The sequence below is a fragment of the Triticum aestivum genome, chromosome 6A (assembly GCF_018294505.1).
Source record: "Triticum aestivum cultivar Chinese Spring chromosome 6A, IWGSC CS RefSeq v2.1, whole genome shotgun sequence".
Classification (NCBI taxonomy): domain Eukaryota; kingdom Viridiplantae; phylum Streptophyta; class Magnoliopsida; order Poales; family Poaceae; genus Triticum; species Triticum aestivum.
Genome location: NC_057809.1, coordinates 602916738 through 602941382, shown reverse-complemented (window position 1 = coordinate 602941382; position 24645 = coordinate 602916738). Strand labels below are relative to the sequence as shown.

Here is a 24645-nt window from a genome sequence, read left to right as displayed (position 1 = left end):
GCCTGGAAGAGAATTACAACTTCTCGTCATTGTTACCGAATCAAACTTAAAATAACTGACAGCACAGATGAATCAACAAGTGACTTGAAAAGATATATGCTTGGTTTGGTATGTGACGGCTGTGCATATAATAAAATGACTTCCAGGAAGTTCATAAATGAATCAGGCGCTCGATTCTGCACGGACATGTGCACCCTGCCTGGAATTAAATAATGTGTATGGACACTTGGACAGATTGAAACTGTGCATATATACTCACGGCTGCTATATTGAGACATTGAAAATCATTCCGGTTAAACTTGCACTGATCCCCAAACACAAGCCAACTGGCTAAGATTACAAGGGGGAGCGTCCCCATGTGCTCGTCGTATGCCTCCTTATATTTAGCAGCTACAGAGTTTTCTGAGCGATTTCCATATATAACATGCTAAATTTGGAGTTAGGGTTGAAAGATATAAATATTTTAAAAAGTACTTGGGTCTGCAAAAAAAGTTTAAAAGAGAATAGCCGGGCTCAGATTACATTGTGCAGCCCATCTGCTAAACGACACTTGGAGATGCAGCTCTATCTTACGCCAAATGAAATTCATGGAGAAAAGTCAGAAAAAATTGGGAGAACCAGCGATCGAACCCAGACCTCCTGATGGATGCTAGCCAGTCACATGCTTTGTGTGCTTGTGTCGTGTGAGGGTATATTTGTAGATGAACCAAACACAAACAGCCACGACTTAAGAAAAAAGAATCATTTTTGCCACTTAGGGATGACATTTGTGGGTAATTTTTGCCAACCTCGAGGGTAATTTGATGACGGACAGGCAGAAACATTAGTCCCTTTATTAGTAGGTATAGAAGAATTGGCCATGTTTGTTTCAAAAACCAAATATGCAAGGAAAATCATGGATGCAAATGATTATAAATGCACATCCTAAACCTAGGGAAAATTTGGATGTGACAGAAATGCTCTAGTATCAAGCCAAGTTGCACTCCTCTCCAGTGATTATTGCTTGTAGTAATCCATGCATGCGTCAGTCCAACAAACATATGGGCTAATGTCCAACCAATAGGATGCTGCCAACACAACAAGCTAATTATACTTCTAGTTAAATGTTTAACTGTTTGTATTCGTGTCGAGAGCAGCCAGGCAAAGGTGGTACTAGGTAGGTGGTCGGACGTGTAAAGCCTAACCGTCCATGTAAAAGAACTAAAGGTGCAAATCCACTAAGGCGCTCTCTTCCTTCCTCCGGAAGGCACCACTTTCCCCTCAGCTGCTACCTGCTAGTATGTAAACGGACGCAACCTAGCTACGTACTCCATCCACCAAAACAAGACAGCGCGGAGTGGAGAGTGGAGAACCAAGCCGTAGCTCCGGTAAAGCTTCAGCTACGATGAGGACGCCGCCGGAGATGCCGCTGGGTCTCCCCTTCACCGTCGACACATGGGGCCCATCCCGCCGCCACCGGTGCCACCGCTTCATCACCCACGCGCACACGGACCACATTGCCGGTGCCTGGGCCGGCCCCGGCGACACCGTCTACGCCACGCAGCTCACCATGCGCCTCGCCCTCGAACGCTATCCCCAGGTTAGATACTTGCTGCTGGAGAGCCTCGGTTAAATTTTGCTAGTTCCTGTTTGGTACGGTGTTTGTGCTGATTAATCGAGACCTCTCGTCCGGTTTGGTTGTATTAATTGTAGCTGGAGCGGGTTAAGTTTGTGGAAATGGAGGTGGGAAAGAGGTGGGTGGTGGACGACCCTGACGGCGCCTTTTCCGTCACCGCCTACGATGCCAATCACTGTGCTGGTAATCTTGAATCTAGCAAGTTGGAGAACGGCCACACCGTCTATCAAATTCTCTCGTTGTCAATAGAAACCTCAGATAAAAGAATAATCTGCATCAACGAGTCATAAACAATTGAATGGAAATAATAAAGTAGTACTTGGGTGTACAGATGTACAACAATTATTTTTTGGAAAGAGGTGCAAAATACTCCAGGTAATCCTACAATAAAATTAGTAGAACACCAAGTTTTAAGCTTTCTACATCAAGTTCACACTTGCTTCCGCCACTACATACACGTAATAAGGCATTAAATGTTAAACATGGAGTTTCCTTCTGGGTAGACTAAAGCCTGAAGGTACAACTGCCCTACTAGCCACCCAATCGATGTTTAGTGCTTTTTAACAATTGAGTTATATACTATATAATATTTGGTGTTATATCCGAGGAAGAAAAAAGATGTGCCTAACAAATAGGCCAATTCAAGAATTATACATGACCCAAGTCTCGTCTGTGTATATATAAATCTATTATAGACCACATGTGTGTGAAAAGTAAGTACACTGTGTATAGGATAGTGCCCATCGTTGAAAGAGTAATATGTCTGCATTAATATGAATAAAAGGAAGACCCAAAGAATCTACCTCTATCATGTATTAAGGTTCTAAATTTCAACTAAATTTCTGAAATTTTAGTAATTTTGGAGGGTACCAAAATATTTGTAAGCTTAAAATTTGGGAACAGATGCCAACTATTTTAAAAGAAACATAAACTTTTCAAATTTTGTTAAAATTAACTGGATTTTGATTGATCAAAATTTAGATGAACTTGATTTTTTTTAAATTTCGGTGAGTTATGGAAACTTACCATGACCAAAATTTGAAACCTTGTCATGTATTGCCCATATATTGCATAGAAAACTGAAAAAAAAACATACACACAACAACATCCAACAAACATAAATAGTAATTAATACAACTTAATATTTTTTTTCTATTTATCAAAATATATTTCTCGCCAGTTGCCCTCTTCGCTTTTTATTGAGTCTATACATTGTTTCATTTTTTTAATAATTGATTAAGTTTCTAGAAGAAAACTATCAACATATACATTAGAAAATGAGTATCATTAGATCAATTCTAAAGACAATTCCACACTTATTAGTCATAAACATGTTCACATATTTAATAATACACGCGCTGCAAATTGAACATGGTTGGGGCTGGGCGGTTGACACTTTCCGTGCGCTGTGACTCCAGGAGCGGTTATGTTGTTGTTCGAGGGTCCATTTGGTACCATACTGCACACGGGGGACTGTCGGCTCACATCACATTGTGTGCAGAAATTGCTACTGAAATTGGAAGCAAATCTTTGCCGGTTGGACACTGTGTACCTGGACTTGACATTTCCCAAATTCCTCGAGTTTCCGAGCAAGGAGTCTGCGATTCAGCAGGTTTCCTTCTAGACTGAGGCTTTATATATGCTTGTTGTGAGTTATTGGACTAAGAAACGGCTCCCTGATTGCAGGTTATAGCTTGCATATCAAAGCATTCGCGTGCACCTTTCATTTATCTTGGATGTCAAAGACTTGGCCAAGAAGATATCTTAAAAGAGGTGTCAAGGTCATTTAGATCGAAAATCTATGTTGATAAGGGACTGTACTTGGATTGTTTTAACACATTGTCCCACACTGTCCCTGAAATAATCACTGATGATCCAACTGGTCGCTTCCAGGTGTGTTAATCTATGAAATACATTCAATTCTGTTAATGCGACTTTCCATTATGTTATTTGTTTCTTCAAATTACACCCACATATGAGAAAATAATATACTAGAGGCTACATATTTTCTCCAGCCCTCATGGTCACACTTTTCTTTCATTCATCTAATCACTTAAGTAACACGTACAGGAGATGCACGCACGCACACCAGCCACCACACACGGCCTCACGTCATTCTCCACTAACCACTAACTCCACGCACTATGCTCGCTAACTAACAACATCCAGTTAACAACCCGCTAGCTACATACTCTCTCCGTTCCAAAATAGATGACTCAACTTTGTACTATCCTCGGGACTTGCGCAACTCTCCTCAACGGCCATATGACCTGGGCGTCATGCAATGGGCACGTACACCACTCAACTAGCATGCACAACAGCTAGCCCACTAACATGATACACACACATGCACGTGCACACATGTCAAGATTAACTCCAAGAGTGAGAGAACATTGTAATATCATATTATGTGCGGCAAAAATTACTAAAAAAGATTACATCCACAACTTTGCATTAGGATTCTAGAGGTAAATAGATATTCTAACTTCTTAACTTGGCAGGTACTGCCAGTTCGATCCGAGGAGCTAAATAAGATAGCAGCCGAGAAGCTCGAAGAGGCAAGGGCTAGCGATCAGCCAGAACCTTTATTTATTCGTCCTTCAGCATGGCGGTATTCCAATGCCTATGCTCAAAACCGGAAACCCAGCCTAACAGAAGCTGAGCAGGATGGTAATGTATGGCGTGTTTGTTTCTCCAATCACTCCTCTAGTAATGAATTAGAGCAGGCACTGCAACTTCTACAGCCTCAGTGGGTCATTTCAACCACTCCCCCAAATTTTGCGAGTGAACTGAGTTATGTAAGGAGACGCTATTTATCGCACACCACACAGGGACATGCGCAATCAAGCATCTGTTTCCGCACAACATCCAGAGGGAAGGAAGACTATGAATATTTTATTCGAGGAATACCGTCCCGAGGGCAGAGGTAATTAGTTATGGAAAATGGAATCTTTCGTGAAACTCACGATACAGACACATTTCTCCCTTGTAAATTCTTGAAATGAAATTTGATTTAATTAATTGACTTCTCACTTCACTTTTGTATTATTTTCTTAAAAAATTGATGTGCATGAAGAAGCCCTAGAGTTGTGCAGATAGAAGAAACATGGGTGGACCATAGGACATTTGGACTATCAATGGGTGTGAACGGTTATACTATATCAAAACATGTTATCAACATGATGGGCAAAGCTATCATTTCAGAACAGCGTGATGCACATTTCTTGAAGCATGTGTTGCATTCCGAGCTTGGAGTGAGTGCATTTATTTTCATCCATCCCCATAAGCAATTTAATTAATATGTGATTGAGGTATATTTGTTTAAAGCGGTAATATCCTGTTTTATTGAATTTTACACATTACATCATTACATTGTTTGATAAAAAAATGTTTGTGTTTTCGTGGTGGTAGATTTGTTTTAGATTACTCCCACTAATTTTCTGTATTCATTAGCTTGTTTTAGTATTCCACTTAACCCCATTAGCTTGTTTTTACTACTTTTCGCTCCTTTTTTTCACTAATTCTTTGTATTCATTGGAGTATGTATGTACTCCCACATTCAATACCTCTAAAATAAACCTACTAATCATGTTTATCATTCTTAATATACTTTGTTAATTAGTACTCCCTTCTTTCCAGTTTATAGGGCTCATCTCAAAAAAATCGTTTTTCCATTTTATAAGTCTGAGCTCTACTACTCATCATGACTTGTTCAGATTTCAACATGCTGCATGCAAGGATCAAGAAAAAACTAACCAATGCATGTTGAAGTTTTTGGTTATTTAATGGTCATGGATGCATGCATTGTAATTAATGCATCGGTAAATACAACTTTTTAAGAAAAACGAGTGTAGTAATTAAGTATTTTTGCAAACTACGAAATTTATTCCACCACTCACCATCTATCTTGTTTGGAGAGATTTACAAATTGAGCCCTATAAACCAGAAAAGAGGTAGTACCCCCTTTGACTAGCCACAGTGGGAGTAACTTCAGCAGTAACATCGAGTCCAACTCAGCAAATTTGCTTATGTGGCAATCAGTTAATGAGGAGAGAGATAGTTGTAGTAACTTAGCTAGTTACTGTAACATCACATGTCCCAATGCAATATGAGTCTATAACCTAATAAATGAATCTTTGCATGTTACCACACTTAAGTTACTACCCACTATGAAGGTAGTAATATAGTCTAGGGATATGTGTATGTTACTAGTGTATGTTACTCTCCATTGTGGCTAGATATGTTACTAGTGTATGTTACTCTTCATTGTGGCTAGTCTTCGTCTAGGTGAATAAGTCATCTTAGGTTGTGCAACACAACCAAGGTGGAGAGAAAAACGAGAGAACTTAATGTTTATTTGCTAATTAATATCATTGTATGCAACGAACTGACCACTGCATGTTATATTTGGTAGTCTCAAGTCATTAAAAGCATACACGCCTCACATCTCTTATTGGTTGATTCCTTTATTTATGTCAAAAAACAAGAAACATTTTGATTTTCATAAGGTGACTTACACACCTAGACGGAGGGAGTATATATCATTATATACAGTGATCTTATTTTTATTTTCCACATATCTATTTTTCTCATATAGAAAATGCTTCAAGGCCCCTCCCCATGCCGAGAAAGCATTTCAAACTACCTATCTGAGCCCAACCAGGGATTCAAACTCGAAAACATGGATGCAGTGAGTATACATTTATGGCACTTTGTATAGTCATTTCTTATCACCATGTATAACATTTTCTAGTTTTTCATTGCTTCAATGCATGTACAAAACTAATCATTACGACATGACATGATCACGTCTGCAGGTTCTTGTACCATTGCTAAATTCCAAGACTTGGTACCTACTTGTAGCAAATTTTTGGAAGAGACGGTTCGAGGTATTGAGCCCAATGGGGTGCACTGACGAATTGATAACACAAGCACAGTCTATTGTATGCAACTTCCGGGAAGATTTTCATAGTGCATATCCTCAGCTCCATAGCGTAAAAATCAAAGACATGGACATTACCTTCCATACCATATCAAACTCAGACAACGAGTTGAGTTTTATCCAAATTTTCACCATTTCTCTTAAATGTTAAATGGATTATTTTACGAACTAATTTAACCATGCCCCTTCGCTTTCCTTTTCTTTATCTAATTGGATAGATCCGACAGTGGTATATTTATCATGAAGGCATTAGATTTATATGATGGAGAGAAACATATCTTCTTTAACGATGTAAGTAGTCATTCCTCTCTTTTCTCATCTGCCATGTTGCCTAAATATCTCCCATATAACAATAGAGAAGTATGCGTTTTCAAATTGAGTAGGCATCACTAAAATGCCAATAAATCTTAGTAAATATTATTTCTCTCTAATCAAATGTGTCACATACAGTACTTTTTTCACATTTCATTAATAGTGGAAACATCTGGTTATGCTTTACTATAATGCTTATAACATAATTCATTGATTGCCAGTCTGACGCCGAAGGACTCCGTGAACACTTGGCATTATATTTGTTGCACCACAAGTATAATGAGATGCCCCACAGACATGTACAAGGTTTAGTGGGTCCCTAAAGTCAACTATCCGATTGTAAACTATGACTTCATGAAGGTGATCCAGATTATGTTTGCTACCATCTACGAGGAATGCTGCCAAGAGAGTTTATGAATGTATCATTTGAAATTGTCCACATGAAGCTAATGTTGTTGATCATGAGTTAGCTTGAAGCACAAAGATCTCCACTCCATGTTTGATTGGATAATCCACTTAATTTTATTTCACACCTATGATAATCTACTTAATTTTATTTCCAAACATGATACATTTTTAGCCTGGCCTTTTGTCTCAAGCTGAGTTTATTTCCCTAACTACATGAATTGGAGTATTTTGATCCCATTTGCTCGTGTCTGATGCTGTATTTGGTAATATTATTGTGGAGCTCGTATATGTACAGAGGTCTTGTTGCAGAAATGTTTGCAACAAAGGCCTTGTTGCAGAAACTTTTACAACAAATATTATGTTGCAATTATTTTTGTCTTTATTTTTTGCAACATAGATGATGTTGCGGGAGGACTACTACAACATGAATAATGTTGCAGATTTTTTTACTGAAAAAGATGACATGTTTGTGGTATGAATCGAGAAATTTCTGTAACAAAGATAATGTTGCGGGTGTGCTTTTGCAACAAGGCCGTTGTTGCGGAAAAGAATAAAAGAGCACCGCCGACGGAGCAACGGCGGAGGCTAGAGGGGAGGCCAGAGCGGAGCTCGGGCATGCCCCTCGAGCGGCGGTCATGGCAGCGAGGCGACTGCGACGCTTGCAAGGCCATGGCATGCGGGGGTCGGGCTGCAGAAGCTGGCCCCTCTCACACCAGCGGCGCCGCGGACAGATATTGGCGATTGTTCCACGGCAAGCTTGAGGTGGTCGGAGTACCACAGGAAGGTGGCAGACTCGACGGGAGATCGGGAGGAGCACGAGCAGTGATTTCTCTGAAGGATCCAGATCCTGCAACAAAGCCCTTGTTGCGATGAGATAGATTGCAACAACAGGCTAGTTGCAAAAACTTTGTGGTGGTGGCCATGAGGCACGTGGCATGCAGAGAAGGAGGCGGACGCCAGCCTGCGATTTGCCGGTTGATTTATAACGCTTTCCTAGAAAGAACCGGAAAGACGAGGTCGATCCGTTCCACATACATTCCGAGTACACCTGGGTCGACGCCACCGAGAAGAAGCGTAGGATGAAGGCAAAGAAATCCAAGGGCAGGCGCGGCACAGCCCAGAAACAGTCGTCAAAAAGCACCTCCTTGGAAGGGGGCTAGCACCCTATGATGGACGGCTTTGAGTAAAACAGTGTTACATCATAGGCCTCCTTTGGTTCATAGGGTAGGAAAATCGTAGGAATAGGAAAGTCATAGGAAATGAGATGACATGTATCTCAAATCCTATGAGTAGGAATAGGAAAGGAGATGCCCTTTGATTCACATCATATGATTTTTTCCATTGAGTCTAGGCTATTTTTATTTTTCTATAAAATGTGGAGGATAGGAAGAATTCCTCCATAGGAATAGGATTCCATTCCTACAAACCAAAGGGCTCTAAAGGAATTTTTCCTATAGAAATCCTATCCTATGAAATTCCTACAAGATTCCTCTAAACCAAAGGAGGCCTTAGGTTGCCCCGGCGTCCGTCCATAAGATGTTTACTAGCAAAAATGTCCATGTGTTGCAACGGGAGAAAACAACCCTCTAAACATGGCTAAACACCTCACCCTCATGCCCATAACATAATAAACATGACTAATACCTCGTCATCAGGTTCATATCCTCCATTTCAATATAACATCAGACACATATTTCCCCTTGTCGTCTTTGTCATCCTCGTCGCTGGTGGTCGTAGTACCAGCCATTAAACGAAGGTTGGCAAGGTTCAATAGCTGGATTGTTGAGCCGCCTATGTGTCCGACGAAGATCAAGAGCGTTGAAATAAGTTCTTTTATCATCTTGCTAATATAATACGGAAAAGCACTGCATATAATATAGAGATAATTCCTTATTTAACACCGTGTCTAAAGTTTATGCCGTATTTGACATTGATAAATAATTTTTTCTGTATCTAACAACGATTCTAAATTTTATGCTTTTTATAACACTTTTGTCCATTTTAAGCCTAAATGACACCTAAAAAGACCTTTTTGCCCTCATGTGCTATGTTTGTATGCGTGCGTGTGTGCTGTTGCGTGTGCGTGTGCACATGTGTGTGTGTGTGTGTGCTGCCGCATGCGTGTTTGCTACTGTGTGTGTATGATGTTGCGTGCCTATGTGTTGTGTGCATCCGTGCTGCTTGGGTGTGCTGCTGTGTGTGTGTGTTGTCTGTGAGTGTGCTGCTGCGTGTGTGGGCTGCCTGTGAGTGTGCTGCTATGTGTGCGCGTGTGCCTGTGTGCTGCTGCGTGCGTGCGTGTCCGTGTGTGCTGCTGTGTGCGTGCGTGTGTGTGCTGCTGTGTGTGTGTGTGTGCGCGCGCGTGTGTGTTGTTGCATGTGTATGTGCTGATGTGTGTGTCCTACTGCCCTCACACTGATGTTGCGTATGTGTGCTACTGCTCCGCGCACATGAGGTGCAAAAGAGTTCTTTCAGGTGTCATTTAGGCTTAAAATAGACGAAAGTGTCGTAAAAGGCATAAAATTTAGACTCGTTGTTAGATAGAGAAGAAAAACTTTTCCAGTGTCAAATAAAAAAAATTAAGATAATATTAAATAAGGAATTGTTTTCATAATATATGTCCGTGTTATCATGTAAATTGAGTAGTTTGTGTCAGGTAGACCATGAAACTTCAATTGGACTCTTCATGCATTTTGACAGGACTCACTGAGCCGAGCGAAACAGGTCGTACTTGAAGACGCGACAGAGAAAACAATTCCTTCCATATCCCTAGTTTAATAAATTGAACTAAAACAATACATCAGGTGGGCATATTTCAAAAATTCGCCAAGTTTTATTGCTAGCAACTCCTTCCGTCTGAAATTATTTATCGTAGAAATTGATAAAAGTAAATGTATGTAGAACTAAAATACGTTTAGATACATCCATTCCTTTGACTAGTATTTCTGGATGGATGGAGTATAAATTAAAACATTTTAGCTATAGTACCTTCCAATTTCTTTTCAAAAAATATGTTCGCAATTTCAAAATTAAATTTCCAAAAATATTTGTGTTTTTAAAATGTTTGCAAATTCGCAAAACAATTACAACAGTGCCTCCTAGTTTAAAAAATTGTTTGTGTTTTTAAAAATACTCAGTTTTCAAAACAAAAAGAGAAATATTTTTCTTTTAAACTTGTTTGACTTTAAAAAAATTATTAACAACTTTGCAAAATTTTGGCATTCTAAAATATATTCACTTAAAAAAATATTTTCCTCTCAGTATCTGACGCGACTACATACTTAACTTAAAATTTCACGCTTCTAATAAAACATCTAGTCTTGTTTAGTCTAGTGGCTAGCTTTCTGAGTGCTGTACCATGAATGCTGGGTTTTTTCCTTGCGGCACATTATTTTTTTGGATTTTTTATAATTTCCAAGCGCGGGTTGTTTGTACGCTAATGGGCCGTCCCATTGCGGCTCTGTGCGTTCTGCGATTTCTTTTTGACAGAAACGAATCGGGAGAACCAAAAAACGCTCGCACGAGGAAACGGGACGTACGAAAATTATATGGATCCCACCGTGAACGAAAAAAATTGGAGAAACATTCCTTTTTTTAATATTAGGTACAGATTAGGTGCCGACGGCAGGGTTGCTGCCCGCCGGGCGCAGACAGGCGATGTCGTCTGACAATGCGCGGCTCGTATCCCAAGGAAAGCACAGGATAGATTTTTAGGCCTCCTTTGATTTGGAAGAATTTTATAGGATTTTCATAGGATATGATTTCTATAGAAAAAATTCCTTCAGAGCTCTTTGGTTTGTAGGAATGAAATCCTATTCCTATGGAGGAATTCTTCCTATCCTTCACATTTCATAAAAAAACAAACATTAGCCTAGACTCAATGGAAAAAATCCTATGGTGTGAATCAAAGGGTATCTCTTTTTCTATTCCTATGCATAGGATTTGAGATGCATGTCATCTCATTTCGTATGACTTTCCTATTCCTATGATTTTCCAATCCTATGAACCAAAGGAGGCCTTATACACTGCTGCTAGTTTGTAATTCGATTCTTTTCTTTTTTGTCCCCCGCCGCTGCTTTTTCTTCATGTTGGATGTATGTTTGCTGATGATGATACGACTTTGTTTTTTGTTGTTGTTGTTGTTGTTGTTGTTGTTGTTGTTGTTGTTGTTGTTGTTTAAAAGATGTGTTTGACAAGTGGAGGGGGCTGTTAGTGTCCCGCTGTATGAATACTTGGAATATGTAGTTAATTTTTTTTGAAAAGGAGGTTGAATCCCGGTCTTTGCATGAATCGATTGCATGCAACCATCTTTATTAATTATTCCACAACGGTCTTATAAAAACATACATCAAATGACGCGAAGCCATCACTCACACTTACGAATTCGATAATAAGGAGTGATGTCACTTCCCATATCTACAATCCGTGTCGTCGCCGATCCATCCATATCAGGCCCGTATCAAGCATCAGTGCAGGATGTGCACATGTACAGGGCCCCCAAATCAATGGGGCCCCAAATCAGTGAGAGTATCAGTGAACTAGTGGACTAATTTGCAAATAGTATTAGGTATAAGCACCGATAGTTTAATAACCAAAACAGGGATTTACTGGTACTACTCCAAGGAAGTAAATTAACTCAGCCAACTAATACTAGTACATGGGAACTTGCACAAATTAATATCCCAGCCTCTTCTGACGCATGGCTTTTTTTATTCTCTTTTTATGAGATTCTCACGCATGGCTCTCTATCTTTTTATCTTCGGCTTCTTTGGAGATTAGGCACAGTACCCCCTCCTACTCCTTATCGATCTTCACTCCTTGATCCGGAATTTAGTCTATAATCCGCATCAATCTTCACTTCTTGATCCGGATTTTAGTCCATAATCCTCATCAATCTTCACTCCTTGTTAAGGTTCCACTCCCAATCCCCTGTCTGTTAATTCTTTGCAATTTCCCGAATATAATCCATTGCAATGAGGCCAAAAAAAAGAGAGCATCCAATAGGTAAAGTTCCACTCTCAATCCCCTTCTACTACTAATTTTCTGCAATTTCCCCAAATAATCCATTGCAGTGAACATCGAATAGGTACTCTTCTACTTTCAATCCTCTCTTTTTTTGGGTGGTCTGTTCTTCTCGAATCTTAAATTGGTAGGGCTGCATATCGGTGTTTCTCTCGATAGCTTCGCTATTTGTTGCCAGCCTTACGACCTGTGTGGATCAGCATCAATTGTAGACTGCGATTGGAAGCTAAGGTTTTTTCATTTCTTTATATCTCTATGCTCAGTTCTTAAGTGTCGATGTATGTCTCTTAGCTTTAGTTTCTGCAATGTCTTGAGATTTATGCAAAAAAAATCAGGTAATTCAGATGAGGAAGTATAAGTCATGACATGAGAACATAAGAAAATGTGAAAAATGCAAAAGGCCCATAATTTGATTTCGCACCGGGCCTCCATTTTCTCAGGTACGGCCCTGATCCATATAACGTATCGGGACTAACAACCGGTGCAACAGACCTAAAGCGCACACCACATGCACACGTTTTAGAAGCCGCCATCTTTGTCGGACCACTGACCCATCTTCAGGAGATAAGTCCGCATCATCCTTGCCAGTCCGGACATCCGTCGACACCACCACGGCGCCAACGGCACCACCGTCATGCGCTCGTCCGTCCAGGCATTAAGACTCTGGAAGGTCTGTCGTGCGTAGCACCTGCCAACCAGACATGTCTCAGCGTAGCACCTGTCGCCCATGCATGACCTGACAGCTCCACCGAAAGCTTCGTGCAAGACGGAGCCGCTCCACCTCCTGCCTGTGCCTTCTAGTGCTGCTCCACAAACGATGCTCCCAGAAGAGAAACCGTCACCGCAATACCGCCACCGTCTGATCTGGAGAACCAGATCCTATGGTTTCCCCCGAAGCAGTGCTCATCACTAGCAACCGTCAGGGACCCACATAGTGCCCACCACCACTCAACCCTCAAGGCGACGGCTTCAGGAAGGTCACGACATCAAGGACGCCACCGCCGCCCACCGGAGTTAGGGTTTTCACCTGAGAGGTAGAGAGGGAGGAAATGAAGGAGCAGACATAGACCGACGTCTCCAAAAAGAAAAGCGGCGCCCTTGAGCGTCGTCGTCGGCGCGGTCGGAGGTTTCCTCCAATCTAGATCTCCTTAGCAGGCCCACCGAAAAGCCCTAGAGCCACCGCTCCGGCTTCCTATCTCCGCCGCCACGCTTGGCGCCAAGGGTCGTCGTCGCGCGCAGCCCGAATCCGTCCCCAGGATGAAGGTTTTTTTAGGGAACTCTACCGAAAGATAATTTTACTATATTGGCTGTGATGTTAGGGCGGCCTGTGTTCTCAACTCGTGTTTGTAGTTACAGCTTTTTTTTTGCATGGTAATACGTGTCTCATTCATATCATAAAGAACAAAGTAGAAATCACGTAAAGACCGACATGACAATACTGAGAAGATAGTAGAACATCTCTGAGCTTGACACCAACGCTCGTCAACTGCTTCCGGCACCACCACAGCAGCCACCGAAAAAAAGAATGACGAATCATCACCTCACCCGAGCTCGACGCGGCTCCATCGCTGATATGCAGCTTTGCGGACCTCCAAAGTGGCTCACCAAAAGTGAAGCCCTTGCCGTTGAACGAATCAGACCGGGGCAACACCCCGGACACGCCATCGAACTCCAGATCTGGCACTCCACCACGACTAAGACGCCGAAGGAGGAAACCATACCTTCCATCCACAAACCACGAACCCAGTAGATATTCCGTCTTCCAGATGTCGTCGATGCAGACCACAATCTGCATCCGCTGCTGGACTACCTCCCAAGCTCCGCGTCGACGCTGGAGCAAACGTCGTCGCAACGGCGGAACCCGAGGACACAGGTCCACCACAAGGATGCCGCCGCCGTCACACCATCCTTGTTTGAACAGACTGGTTTCCAAATCCATCCCCAACCATAGGACCGATGGCCTCGTCAGGGAAGGATCCGAAGATTCATTATTCAGCGCCGCCATCGCCATCACCGAAGCAAAGATGATGAACAACCTAAAAACCTAAACTATAAGAGAGAAAAATCGATCCACACGCGTGGATCCGGCGGCCCCTCTCACCACCAACGACCGAGGTCGCCGGCGGAGGGGAGCCGCCGGAGAACGGCGTTGGGAGATTGGCCCTGGCGGCGGCTAGGGTTGCAGCCGCCAGAGACGAGAGGAAAACTGGCGAAGCGTTTCTACAGGAAGACAGTTACAGCTGACGAGTGAGACCTTATGAATAAACACCGTCCGAGCGAGCGTATATATTGGTATAAAGTACTTGTTGCGCGTACACACACTTGAGCATCAGCTCAGCTGTTTTCTCCGGTTCAGACGTGCACTGCCGGGACAGGACATCTGAAGCCCGAGTAGTCTGTATACGATGTACGTAGTGGCTTCGCAATGTGTTCAAATGGACCGTTGGCTCTTTGAAGGCAAAATAAAATAAAAATGTAAGGGAAAGCAAAACCACGCATGCATTGGTTGATGCTTCAGCTCAGTTCAGTAGTTGGACTTGGATGGGACTTGACGTTCACGGTGGGAGAGGCAGCAGCAGCTAGCCAGAGCCAGCGATGAACCGTCTTCCGGTCAAAATAAACGGCGACGGGCTAGTGCCTAGTGGCCTACACACTCTCCTCTGGGCTGCCGCCCACGCGGTGCCACTAGCATCGCTCTCCTCACTCCGCCGCGTTCAAATTTTTGAATAGGCCTCTCTTCTCTCGCCAACCTCCACCACCGCCCGCCACCAATCGGCTCGTTTCGCCTTCAACTCCGCCGATGTCTCCGCGCACGCTGCCGCCACGGCCGCCGGGCCCGACGCGGCGCCTCACGATGGCGCCCAGCCCCGGCCCCAGCACCGGCGCGGTGCCCGCCTCCAAGCGCCGCCTCGACTTCCCCCAGGCAGCCGCCGCGGCCACGCCCCCGCGCTCGGCCAAGCGCCGCCGCCCCGCCAACCTCTTCGCGGCGGAGGACCTGGTCCAGCTGGTCGGCAGCATCCGCCGCGACCTCGCCCGAGTCCACGCGGGCACGCCCTCCGCCTCCACTCGCAGCCTCCTCCCCCGCTCCCCGGCCACACCGATGAGCAGGAGCGGCAGCCACCTCCTCCTCCGCTCCCCGGCCACCCCGAAGAGCACCAACACCCGCCACCTCCTCCATTCCCCGGCCACCCCGAGGAGCGCCGCCCGCCGCCTCCGCGTCCCCACCGCCGCAGCGCGCCAGGAGCGCCCGGTGGAGGCGGTCGCGCGCATCCGGAGCCTAACCTCTGCCGACGGGAGCGCGGAGTCCGCTCTGGAGGTCGTCGGCGGCGGGACGTCGGTGCGCGTGCGCCACGCCGGCGCGTGCCGCGAGTTCGCGCTCGACGGCGTGTCGGCGTCGGCGGACGAGGGCCTGGAGGCCTTCTACGCCCGGTTCGTGCGGCCGAGGGTCGAGGGCGTGCGCGCGGGCGCCAAGTGCACCGTCATGGTCTACGGGCCCACGGGCTCCGGGAAGAGCCACACTATGTTCGGCTCGGACGAGCAGCCCGGCGTCGTGTACCGCGCGCTCACGGACGTCCTAGAGGGAGGCGGCGACGGCGACGGCGAGAGCCTCGTGAGGGTCTCCGTGCTCGAGATCTACAATGAGCAGGTCTACGATCTGCTCGCCGGCAGCGGAGGAGCCAATCCCAAGGTCACACTAAGTGTCACTTCTGCTTTTTCTTACATTTAACATGAAGGTTTTAGGTTTATGCGTAGTACAATGAGTCCATTACAAGTGGGTGTTCGTTGTCACGTACTTAAGTTGCCCGATTATTCAGGGACACTCATAGTAGTATCACTGGAGGCCAATAGCTGTCTGCTGTCAGGCCCCAAGGATTGGTGTATACCTGAATTTGTTGTAGCATGAATCTTCAGAAGCCAAACTTGAGCCGACGAAATACGTCAACATCTATCTTGTCAGGGAGTGTGGATTTGTAATAGGAACAAAAGCCAGGAATGCATGGGAGGGTGAATCTATAATGCAGTCAAGTGTGTGGCGATTGAATCTATATAATACATATACCTGGCAGCAAGGCCTGAATTTTGTGATACTGATGCCTACGAGTGTCATTTTGTAAAAGGAACTTTTGGGTTGATATAATTTTGTGGAATCTTTTCAATGCACTATGTACAGGTAAGGCTAGAACTGATGGGAACAAGAGCCAAGAATGCAGCATATATATCTGGAAATGAAGCAGGGAAGCTATCAAGAGAAGTCGCCGATGTGGAGAAGCGGCGCGCTGCGAAGGGCACGAGCTGTAACGCGAGGAGTTCGCGGAGCCACTGCATGGTTGTTCTTCTGACTTGTATATGTACTTGTAGGCATGCTGTTTATAAGATATATGCCTTCTCATTGGCTTTGCTTTGTGTTGCTTGTGCAGATAATCTTGGATGTGCCATCAGTAGGAGGAAGGCTCATGCTCGTGGACATGGCTGGCTCTGAGAACATAGAAGCTGCAGGCCAAACTGGACATGAAGCCAAATCTGAGGTGACACCTTAACAATTTAAGTCTTTTTCCAGTTTCTCGCTGAAAAAAATGACCAGCATGTTACTGCAGTCGAATAATTGTTATGAACCTGATGTAGTAGAAGAAAATTAACTCACGTTTAAGGACTGCATGAACATGTTTTAGCAGCTAACTGGAGTAATGAACTGCAACTGTATACGAATTCTAGTTAGAGAAATAGTAACTGCATGAACATATTTTAGCAACTCATGTTTATGAAGCCAAATCATTACGGTTTTCAGTTTCTGTTTGAGAAACTGGTAGGTGTGCTATTCATAGTTCTAAATAGCGCGCTAAGCATCTTAGCGGCGGACCTCTTCCAAATGCTATAGCGTGCTATAGCGGAGCTATAGCGCGCTATTTAAAATGTTTGTTCATTTGTTTGGACCAAAGTCTCTTAGCGCAAGACCTTTTGTAAACGCTATAGCGGGCTATTTAAAACAGTGGTGCTATTGCAGTTGAATCATTATTTTGTAGCCGGTATGCATTTTTCACAGCTTGTGGCTGATATGCTAGAAGAATTAACTCATGGTTAAACACTCCATAACATATTTGTCGCAGCTGAGCTAACTAATGAGCTGCACTTGCAAATATAGGTGTGCATTGTTACAGAGCATTATAACTGAAGTATGTTTTTCAGCTTCTCTTTGGAAAAACAATCGGCGCCTGTTGCAGCTGAATTTTTATCATGTTGCAGAGCTATAATATATTTGTAGCAGCTGAGCTAACTAATGAGCTGCAACTTGCAAATTCAGTTAATAATTTTATTGCACACCTGCTTCATAACACTGGTTAGTATTCAGTTAATAAATCTGAGGTGCACAATGTTACGGATAATTATAACTAAATTATGTTTTTCAGTCTCTCTTTGAGAAAATAATCGGCATGCTGTTGCAGTTGAATCATTATTGTGTAGCTGATATGCATTTTTGACAGCTTGTAGCTTATATTCTACAAGAATTTACTCATGATTAAACACGCCATAACATATTTGTAGCAGCTGAGCTAACTAATGAGCTGCAACTTGCAAGTTCAGTTAACAGTTTCTTGCACGTTTGGCTTGCGCAGACGGGAAGAATTAATCAAGGGAACACGACGCTGAAGCGGGTGGTTGAGTCGATTGCCAACGGTGACTCACATGTCCCATTCCGGGACAGCAAGCTCACAATGCTACTACGGGTACGGGATAACCACACGTCGTTTCTATTTATCTTCCCCTTATCAGTACCTAATTCAAAAGCTATGTTTCCTAAATGGAATTTCAGGACTCATTCGATGACGAGGGATCCAAAATCCTCATGATCCTGTGTGCAAGCCCTGACCCAAAGGACCTCCACAAGACGATCTCCACCCTGGAGTATGGAGCCCGAGCGAAATGCACCCGTGCAGCAGCTCACGCCTCGACACCGTCGGGCAAGATGAGCTCCAAAGACGCCGGGTACGAGATGCGGTTGAAGGACGAGGAGATTGCACGTCTGAGGATGAAGGTCAGGTTGATGGAAGCAGCCGCGAAGGAGGAAGAGATCCGCGTGAAGGCCGTAGATGAGGAGACCCGGGTACTGAGAAGTGAGATGAGGATGATGGAAGAGAATATGCTTATGCAGCACCAGGAGCTCCTTGCTGTGAATCAGCGGCTGCAGCAGGTGGAGCGCGAGAAGCTCGACGTGGAGGATGAGTCGCACCTGGCCTGGAGGGTCATGATGAAACTTGCAGTCTACTTGCAAAACCTGGGCAGCCCACTTGAGTGATGGAGAGGTCTAACTGTCTAGGAAGCTCTGTTGCTTTCAGTGTTCTTTCTGGTAGGGTTGTTTCTTTTGGGTGGTGCTTCAGGACATCTAGGAGAAGATGCGAGTAGTTGACTGTTGCTATATCTACCTTATTTTGGGTTCAACAACATGCTTGCTGCTGCTATGTTTGTAGGAGTTCATGTTAAATTGTTCTCATTGCACGTAAAACTGTGCATGATAGTTTTACGTTGTTGCTCCAATTGCTCATATTTCAATAGTTCTTAGAGGGGGTATTAGAATTGCTTCCGGTTGATTTTAGAGCCTGAAATCTGTTGGTTTTATTGAAAATGGATTGAGGAACACATGCAGTAGTACCTCCATTTGATATATAAATTGGCAGTTTTGAATCACTTTTCGAAGTGTTTATGTTTTTAGAACCGGTATCTTTCACTATAGAAGGTGTACACTGGTTGTTTTTAGAGTTGATAATACCTATCTTGTTCTTTCATCTTACTTGGTGATTTATGACTGAATGTACACAATAACAACTATTTAAGGTTGCACGACGAGGGACTTCAAATAAACCTCTCGTCCCATCTCATATTTGCTCCTTGGTTTCCAGTTCAGTGTGAATGTTCAACTGATAGACATACCTTCGCTGAGAGTAAAGAAGAATACTCCACTCTTCTTGCTCCATGTCCATCACACATGTTATTTTGAAGTCATTTAGCTTGATAATGTTGCTCTACTATTTGTAGTTCTCATCTTCCCACACTTATTTTGTCATCGCCAGATTCAATTCGAAAACTATGTGTTCAAGCATGTGCCCAACCATTATCAAGCAACTAAGCGCAACCTCCACTCTGGCCTCTGGGGAGACGCTAATGGCGTGGTGTCGAGAATGTTTCACAAGTGTGCTGACATCCACTCTGCATTTATTTTTTATTTTAAAACTCAGTTTATGTATTTGTTTTTTTAGGGGAGTTTCTGTATTGGTTAATAACAATAGTAAAAAACTTTTACACAGCCTTAACTGTGGAGTATGTACGTCCAACTTAAATTCCATTCATTATTAATTAGTGTGCTGGCTAGCAGTAATATAAACTTTTGCATCGCTACCCTAAAAACTTACTTTGGCATGACCATGTGGTCGTATGTATCACAAGTTCACAACTATAGACAATGATATAACATCAGCTCAAGAGACGCAATGTATTCTCCTTCTAAATGGACGAGGGTTAAGAAAATATGATCTGCAAAATGCGCCACACTAATTAGCTAGCCACATGTTGTCATGGCTTTCACAAAAAAAGGCGACCGTACAACCTCAGAGAGATTTCATGGCCTGCAGCAAAGTGATCCGATCTATCTCGTGCAAATGCAATCCCGAGATTTTGACACTTCCGGGGCTAACGAGCCTTCTGACAACGAGTGCTTCCGCTGTATTTCCAAGGTCGAGCCGAAAGAGCTGGCCATTGTCCAGAGAAAGGATCACGGATCCGCTTCTTTCACCGAACCCCTCGAGTTTAAAGGGTGTACGAGTGAGGTTGTCATGGACCACGAATCCCGCTTGCCTCAAGATCTCCGCTGCTCCGATCACCAGATGCCGGTTCCAAGTCACCGCCGAGTCAGAGGCAGCCGACGTCAGCGTCCACATCGATATCCCAATGCTCTCCATGATGAGCAACCTCAGCCGTCCACGCACCGAGGCCAGGAGGAGATACTCGTTCTGGACGCCGCGCTTGTCGTTCCTGTAGGGCATAGACGTTGAGAGCGAGGATCCTCCAATCCGGGCACTTTCCACAGGGGTCCAGACGGCAGATCCAATAGACAGTGCGGCCGATGACGACCGGATCGAAAAAGCCCCCTAGATACATTTTGGGGCGGTGCGGGGGGATGGAGGAGGCCTGGCGGACAATGCCCCATTTGTCTTCCTTGGAAGAGAAGATCTGGAATCGCATTGTATTGTCGGCGACGAGCAGCTCGAAGGAGCCCCCGTCGTTGACTCTTCAGGGTGCCTAGGGGCAGGCCGGTGATGTGGCCGGTTAGGTTGCTGCAGACAACCAGGGCGATGTGGCCAGCACCACAAAGTGAAGTGACCCGGTGGAGGAATAGACCGTCTCGGGCGAGGAGGGGCGTGAGGCACCCGTAGTTGATGTTGTCAAAGTTCAGGTGGACGCGGCGCTGGGTTGGATCTGGTGTGTGGATGAGGCGACGGTTCAGGATATTGCTGTCGGAATGGCTGTAGGATTCAAAGTACGAGACGGCTAGGAGGGGCGCCGGGTCGAACTCGAAGCCGGCCGCTGCTTGGAGCGTGAGGCGGCGGCCGAAGGCCGGGTCGAGGATGGCGCGGCGGAGGATCCTGCAGGTGGCGGCACAGCGGACGACGGTTGTGATGTCAGAGCGAACGACGATCTCGAGCAGGAGATCCAACGAGAGGGTCTCCCTCGCCGGCGGCCTGCGGGCGCGACGGCGTCTTTTGGTCGACATGGGCGGCTTCTTCTCGGTCGTATATATGATATGAAGGTGTTAGGATTGAGAAGGTGCAGCTGTTATTTATCGAGGGGATTCCCGATGGATATCCATGCCCGAAGGAAGGCGATCGCCAAAATCGGGCAGTTACTAGTTAATCGGGAGCTTCATATCCAGAGGTTCAATGCTACAGCTTGCAATGGTAAGTTCGCGACCACCTGGCGTATATACCATAATTAATTCATTTTCTGCTTAACTTAATTCTTTTATTAGTTGTATCCAAAAAAAAAGAATGCTTTCGTCTCTACTGTGTTAAAAAAAGATGTATCCCCCCAAAAGAATTCTTTTAGATGTTTTCAACTTTTTTTTAGTTGAGCATTCAGAAAAAATGAGGAAACCTCACATACCAACTCCTGTGTGGATAACCCTAAAAAAACTCCCGTATGGATTATGCATGGTCTCTCATGTGACAAAATAACCCCCCTCAAAAAACTAAAAACTAAAATAAAAATAAATAACACAGCTTTGATGAAATGACAGACCATTTTGTCACTGATACGCGGAGTCGGATCCTACACATCTATAGGTACACATTTTTTGTCGAAATGGAGGTAAAAGATTTGTCTCATCAATTAATTAAACAGAAAAGAATTGCTCATTTAATAAACAGAAAATCGGGCGAAAACCGACCTATAGGCCCACATGTAGTGCGCAAAACACTAGAGTAAAATGAATTTGTGTGCCAAGGACAAATAAATTTTGTATTTCAAGTGAAGGGTTTCGGTTATTGTTTTGTGTTATCTACATATTCAGTTGAGCTTGTATTTCAAAGGATTTTCATTATTTGTGTTACATATATAAATTTATTGATTTTTCATAACTGCATGTTTTGAACCCCGTTGTTCATAGCATTATTTTGTGTTTACAAATGTGCAACTCGGTAATTTGCTTTTTTCGAGGGTAGTTTGCACATTTACAAGCCTAAACTACATATGTTTTTTTGGTCAATTTTGGGTTAGAATTGTGCAATTGGGTTGTTTGCACTTTTCGAAACCTCAATCGGCAATTCAGTAGTAATTGTTTTCATGCATTTTTCACTTTTAGAAAGTCTACAAGTGCATACAAATGTTTGTTTTGCGAAATCTTAACTTCCGAGCTATGGAATCATTGCAAGGTATATATATTTTGTGTTGGTCCAGATATACATAGGGAGTAGATAGCATTGTGACTTAATAGAAAAGTAGAAGATTCCCTGGGAAAATGGATGATTATATTGCACACTACAAAAGCTAGATCTCGACTATTATGAAGTTGGAGTAAGTGCTGACCTATGGGCTTTCCCTATTTTCTGTTCCCTCTTCTTTGAATTTTTCGTTTTCCTATGTCTTCTAGGGTTCCTTGAGTAAAATACATGAGGGATTGGTCTGGCTCAAAAAAACCCATCCTTGCACGCACTTCATGGGAGAACCCTAGGCGCCGCCCCTAGGGTCCGTCCCCTCGTCTCCCCTCTCTTCCTTCGCCGCCGCTAGGGACACGACGAGGCGAAGGCTGGTCATCACCGACACCGGCGGGGTGGTCTTTCTCCTCAAGCAGGAGCTGGCGCGGGTCGAGGCGACCAAGTCGGGATGCGACGTTGATGGCTAGTCCAACAGCGTGGTGGAGCGCCGGAGCTCTTTGGCGATGGCGTCGTGGCGGTGGCATGGCGCACGTCATGGAGGTCGTGGCGGGGGGCTATCTGGGTGGGCTACGGCGATGGCATGGGATCCGCCTAGATCTGCCGCCCAGCTGCACGCGGGAGGCACAGGCTATGGGCAGCGTGCACCGGTGGCATCTACCATGCCGAGGACGATGTGGTGGGGGTCGCTCGTGGTGGCGGTGATGCTGACTGGCTTTTCTGGAAGGCTCGGGTAGACGGGGGCGGTAGTGCATTTCTATGGTGCTGACGACGACGTAGATCTGGCTACCGGGCACCGACAGCCGATGCAGGGCGGTGGCGGAGATCCTCCTTTCTCCGGGGTCCGTGCTCCAGCAGGCGTTAGCTTGGGCTTCGGGCTCATGGTCGGGCGGGCCAAATATGGGTCTGAGGCGTGTCGGAGCAATCACTCTGGTTAGGAGTGATTGGTCGCGGTCTGGGCGGTGTCTGCGGTTGGTGAGTTCTCCCTCCTTTGCGGGCTCAGTGAATGATGGTGGAGGTCGAGACAGCTATGCGTGGGCTGACAGATCGATGTTGATTGCCACATATGTGACGTCGTGCGAGCTCGCCTTGGACAAGGCCATATGGCTATGCCGGGGCTTGCTCGGCGGAAGCCATCGACAATCACTAGATCATGCCCCCCGGTCCACTAGGACTGGTTGGGATGCAAGCGTGGGCGCCTCCTACAGTGAAGGCTTGACCCGGACTTGGTGGATTATGCTGGGATAATAGTAGTTGGTGGCGTTGTTGCTCTTCCTACCGTGGTTGGTGCTTAGTAATGTGGGCGAGTGGCAGTGTCTCGGACCATGGACGCCAGGGGCGCCGACTCCGGATGGTGCTCACCATGGTTCTCTGGCGGGAAACATGACGGTGCCGGTTGCTTGGTCGGGTGGCCCGGGCTCGTTCTCTGCGGTTGGTAGTGGCGATTCCCAGAGCCAGATCTGGAGGTTTGTGCTCATCGCAATTGTCCTGGGTGCCATGTTGTGGCACAAGTGAGCTACCAAGCTAAAGCTCTACACCTTGGAATCATCGGCGGAGATAATGCGGGTGTCACTCTCCTCTTGGGGACGTCCTCATGCTCCCCCTCTCTATGCCACGGTTCTGGATGAAGACCCTTGTTCTTCTTAGACTCGACAGCCGCAACGCTCAATGTTGTTTCCCCTCTTGAGGGCGTTGTCATGTGTTCATGTGTCTTAGGGTGTGTTGTGGCGTTGTACTTGGGGTCGACCTGTGTTTTTCTTCGGCAACATAATCCGTTTCTTGCAGTTGATCTATTCACTAGGTACATAGACTCTCTTTCGGTGATTTTCAAAGTCTCAGGACTTACATGCAGCCCGTGAATAATTCTATCATGATCTATAATGCACTGTACTCAAATATAAATGTTTAAGGACCTAAAGCCTAGAAATCGTCTTACTTCTGCCGCCGAACAAGAACTCATTTCGCTTTTGTATGTGTTGTAGGATCTCTTGCCTTCTGTGGGTGAGGATCAGAGGTTCCTTGTTGGTGGCTCAGACTTCTCCACCAGGCGAGCTATGATGTGCTCACATGACAGCCTGAGTTAGACTAGACCACAATGCAACAATCATTTGGAGGTCCCTAGTGCCCAACAAATAAAGTCTTCGCTTGCCTGCTCTTACGTAAGAGGCTCAATACTTGCACCTACGTTCCCATAACTCCATAAGCACATCATCTCCAACAATGTGTGCCTTTGTTGACGATACCAAAATGAAGACACACATCCCACCTCTTCGTCCCATGCCCACTTGCCACAAGGGTGTGGCAATGCCTGGGTGTCACTACTATACCTATGGACGTTGATGACCTTTGGGATGCTTCACTATCAAATGGTGCGCCGACCAGGGTGTGGCCTTTTATTCTTCTTACCTCCCTATTTAGATTTGGGACGCAAG

At 44.9% G+C, this 24645-nt stretch overlaps 2 protein-coding genes across 4 annotated transcripts; both read left to right on the top strand.

The window, feature by feature from the left end:
• Positions 1-1295: 1295 nt before the first annotated feature.
• LOC123128913 (5' exonuclease Apollo) lies at positions 1296-7451 on the top strand. Of its 3 annotated transcripts, XM_044549024.1 has the most exons (10): positions 1296-1579; positions 1693-1798; positions 3034-3227; positions 3302-3508; positions 4117-4541; positions 4692-4869; positions 6213-6305; positions 6433-6665; positions 6776-6848; positions 7091-7451. In XM_044549024.1, exons 1-10 carry the CDS (start codon positions 1385-1387, stop codon positions 7190-7192), a joined length of 1806 nt encoding a protein of 601 aa, XP_044404959.1. In that variant the 5' UTR covers positions 1296-1384; the 3' UTR covers positions 7193-7451. The 3 variants fall into 3 exon arrangements, with proteins under 3 accessions (XP_044404959.1, XP_044404961.1, XP_044404960.1); XM_044549026.1 differs by lacking the exon at positions 3302-3508; XM_044549025.1 differs by lacking the exon at positions 6213-6305.
• Positions 7452-14945: 7494 nt separating this feature from the next.
• On the top strand, positions 14946-18655 carry LOC123131293 (kinesin-like protein KIN-10A). Its single transcript, XM_044550996.1, has 5 exons — positions 14946-15984; positions 16468-16623; positions 16715-16822; positions 17909-18019; positions 18106-18655. Exons 1-5 carry the CDS (start codon positions 15097-15099, stop codon positions 18586-18588), a joined length of 1746 nt encoding a protein of 581 aa, XP_044406931.1. The 5' UTR covers positions 14946-15096; the 3' UTR covers positions 18589-18655.
• Positions 18656-24645: the final 5990 nt, after the last annotated feature.

Coding starts and splice junctions, on each gene's coding strand:
- LOC123128913 (XM_044549024.1), top strand. CDS start 1,385: ATGAGGACGCCGCCGGAGATGCCGCTGGGTCTCCCCTTCACCGTCGAC. Junction 3,228..3,301: donor AGGAGTCTGCGATTCAGCAG/GTTTCCTTCTAG, acceptor CCCTGATTGCAG/GTTATAGCTTGCATATCAAA. Junction 6,666..6,775: donor ATATCAAACTCAGACAACGA/GTTGAGTTTTAT, acceptor CTAATTGGATAG/ATCCGACAGTGGTATATTTA.
- LOC123131293 (XM_044550996.1), top strand. CDS start 15,097: ATGTCTCCGCGCACGCTGCCGCCACGGCCGCCGGGCCCGACGCGGCGC. Junction 15,985..16,467: donor GCGGAGGAGCCAATCCCAAG/GTCACACTAAGT, acceptor CACTATGTACAG/GTAAGGCTAGAACTGATGGG. Junction 16,823..17,908: donor GACATGAAGCCAAATCTGAG/GTGACACCTTAA, acceptor TGGCTTGCGCAG/ACGGGAAGAATTAATCAAGG.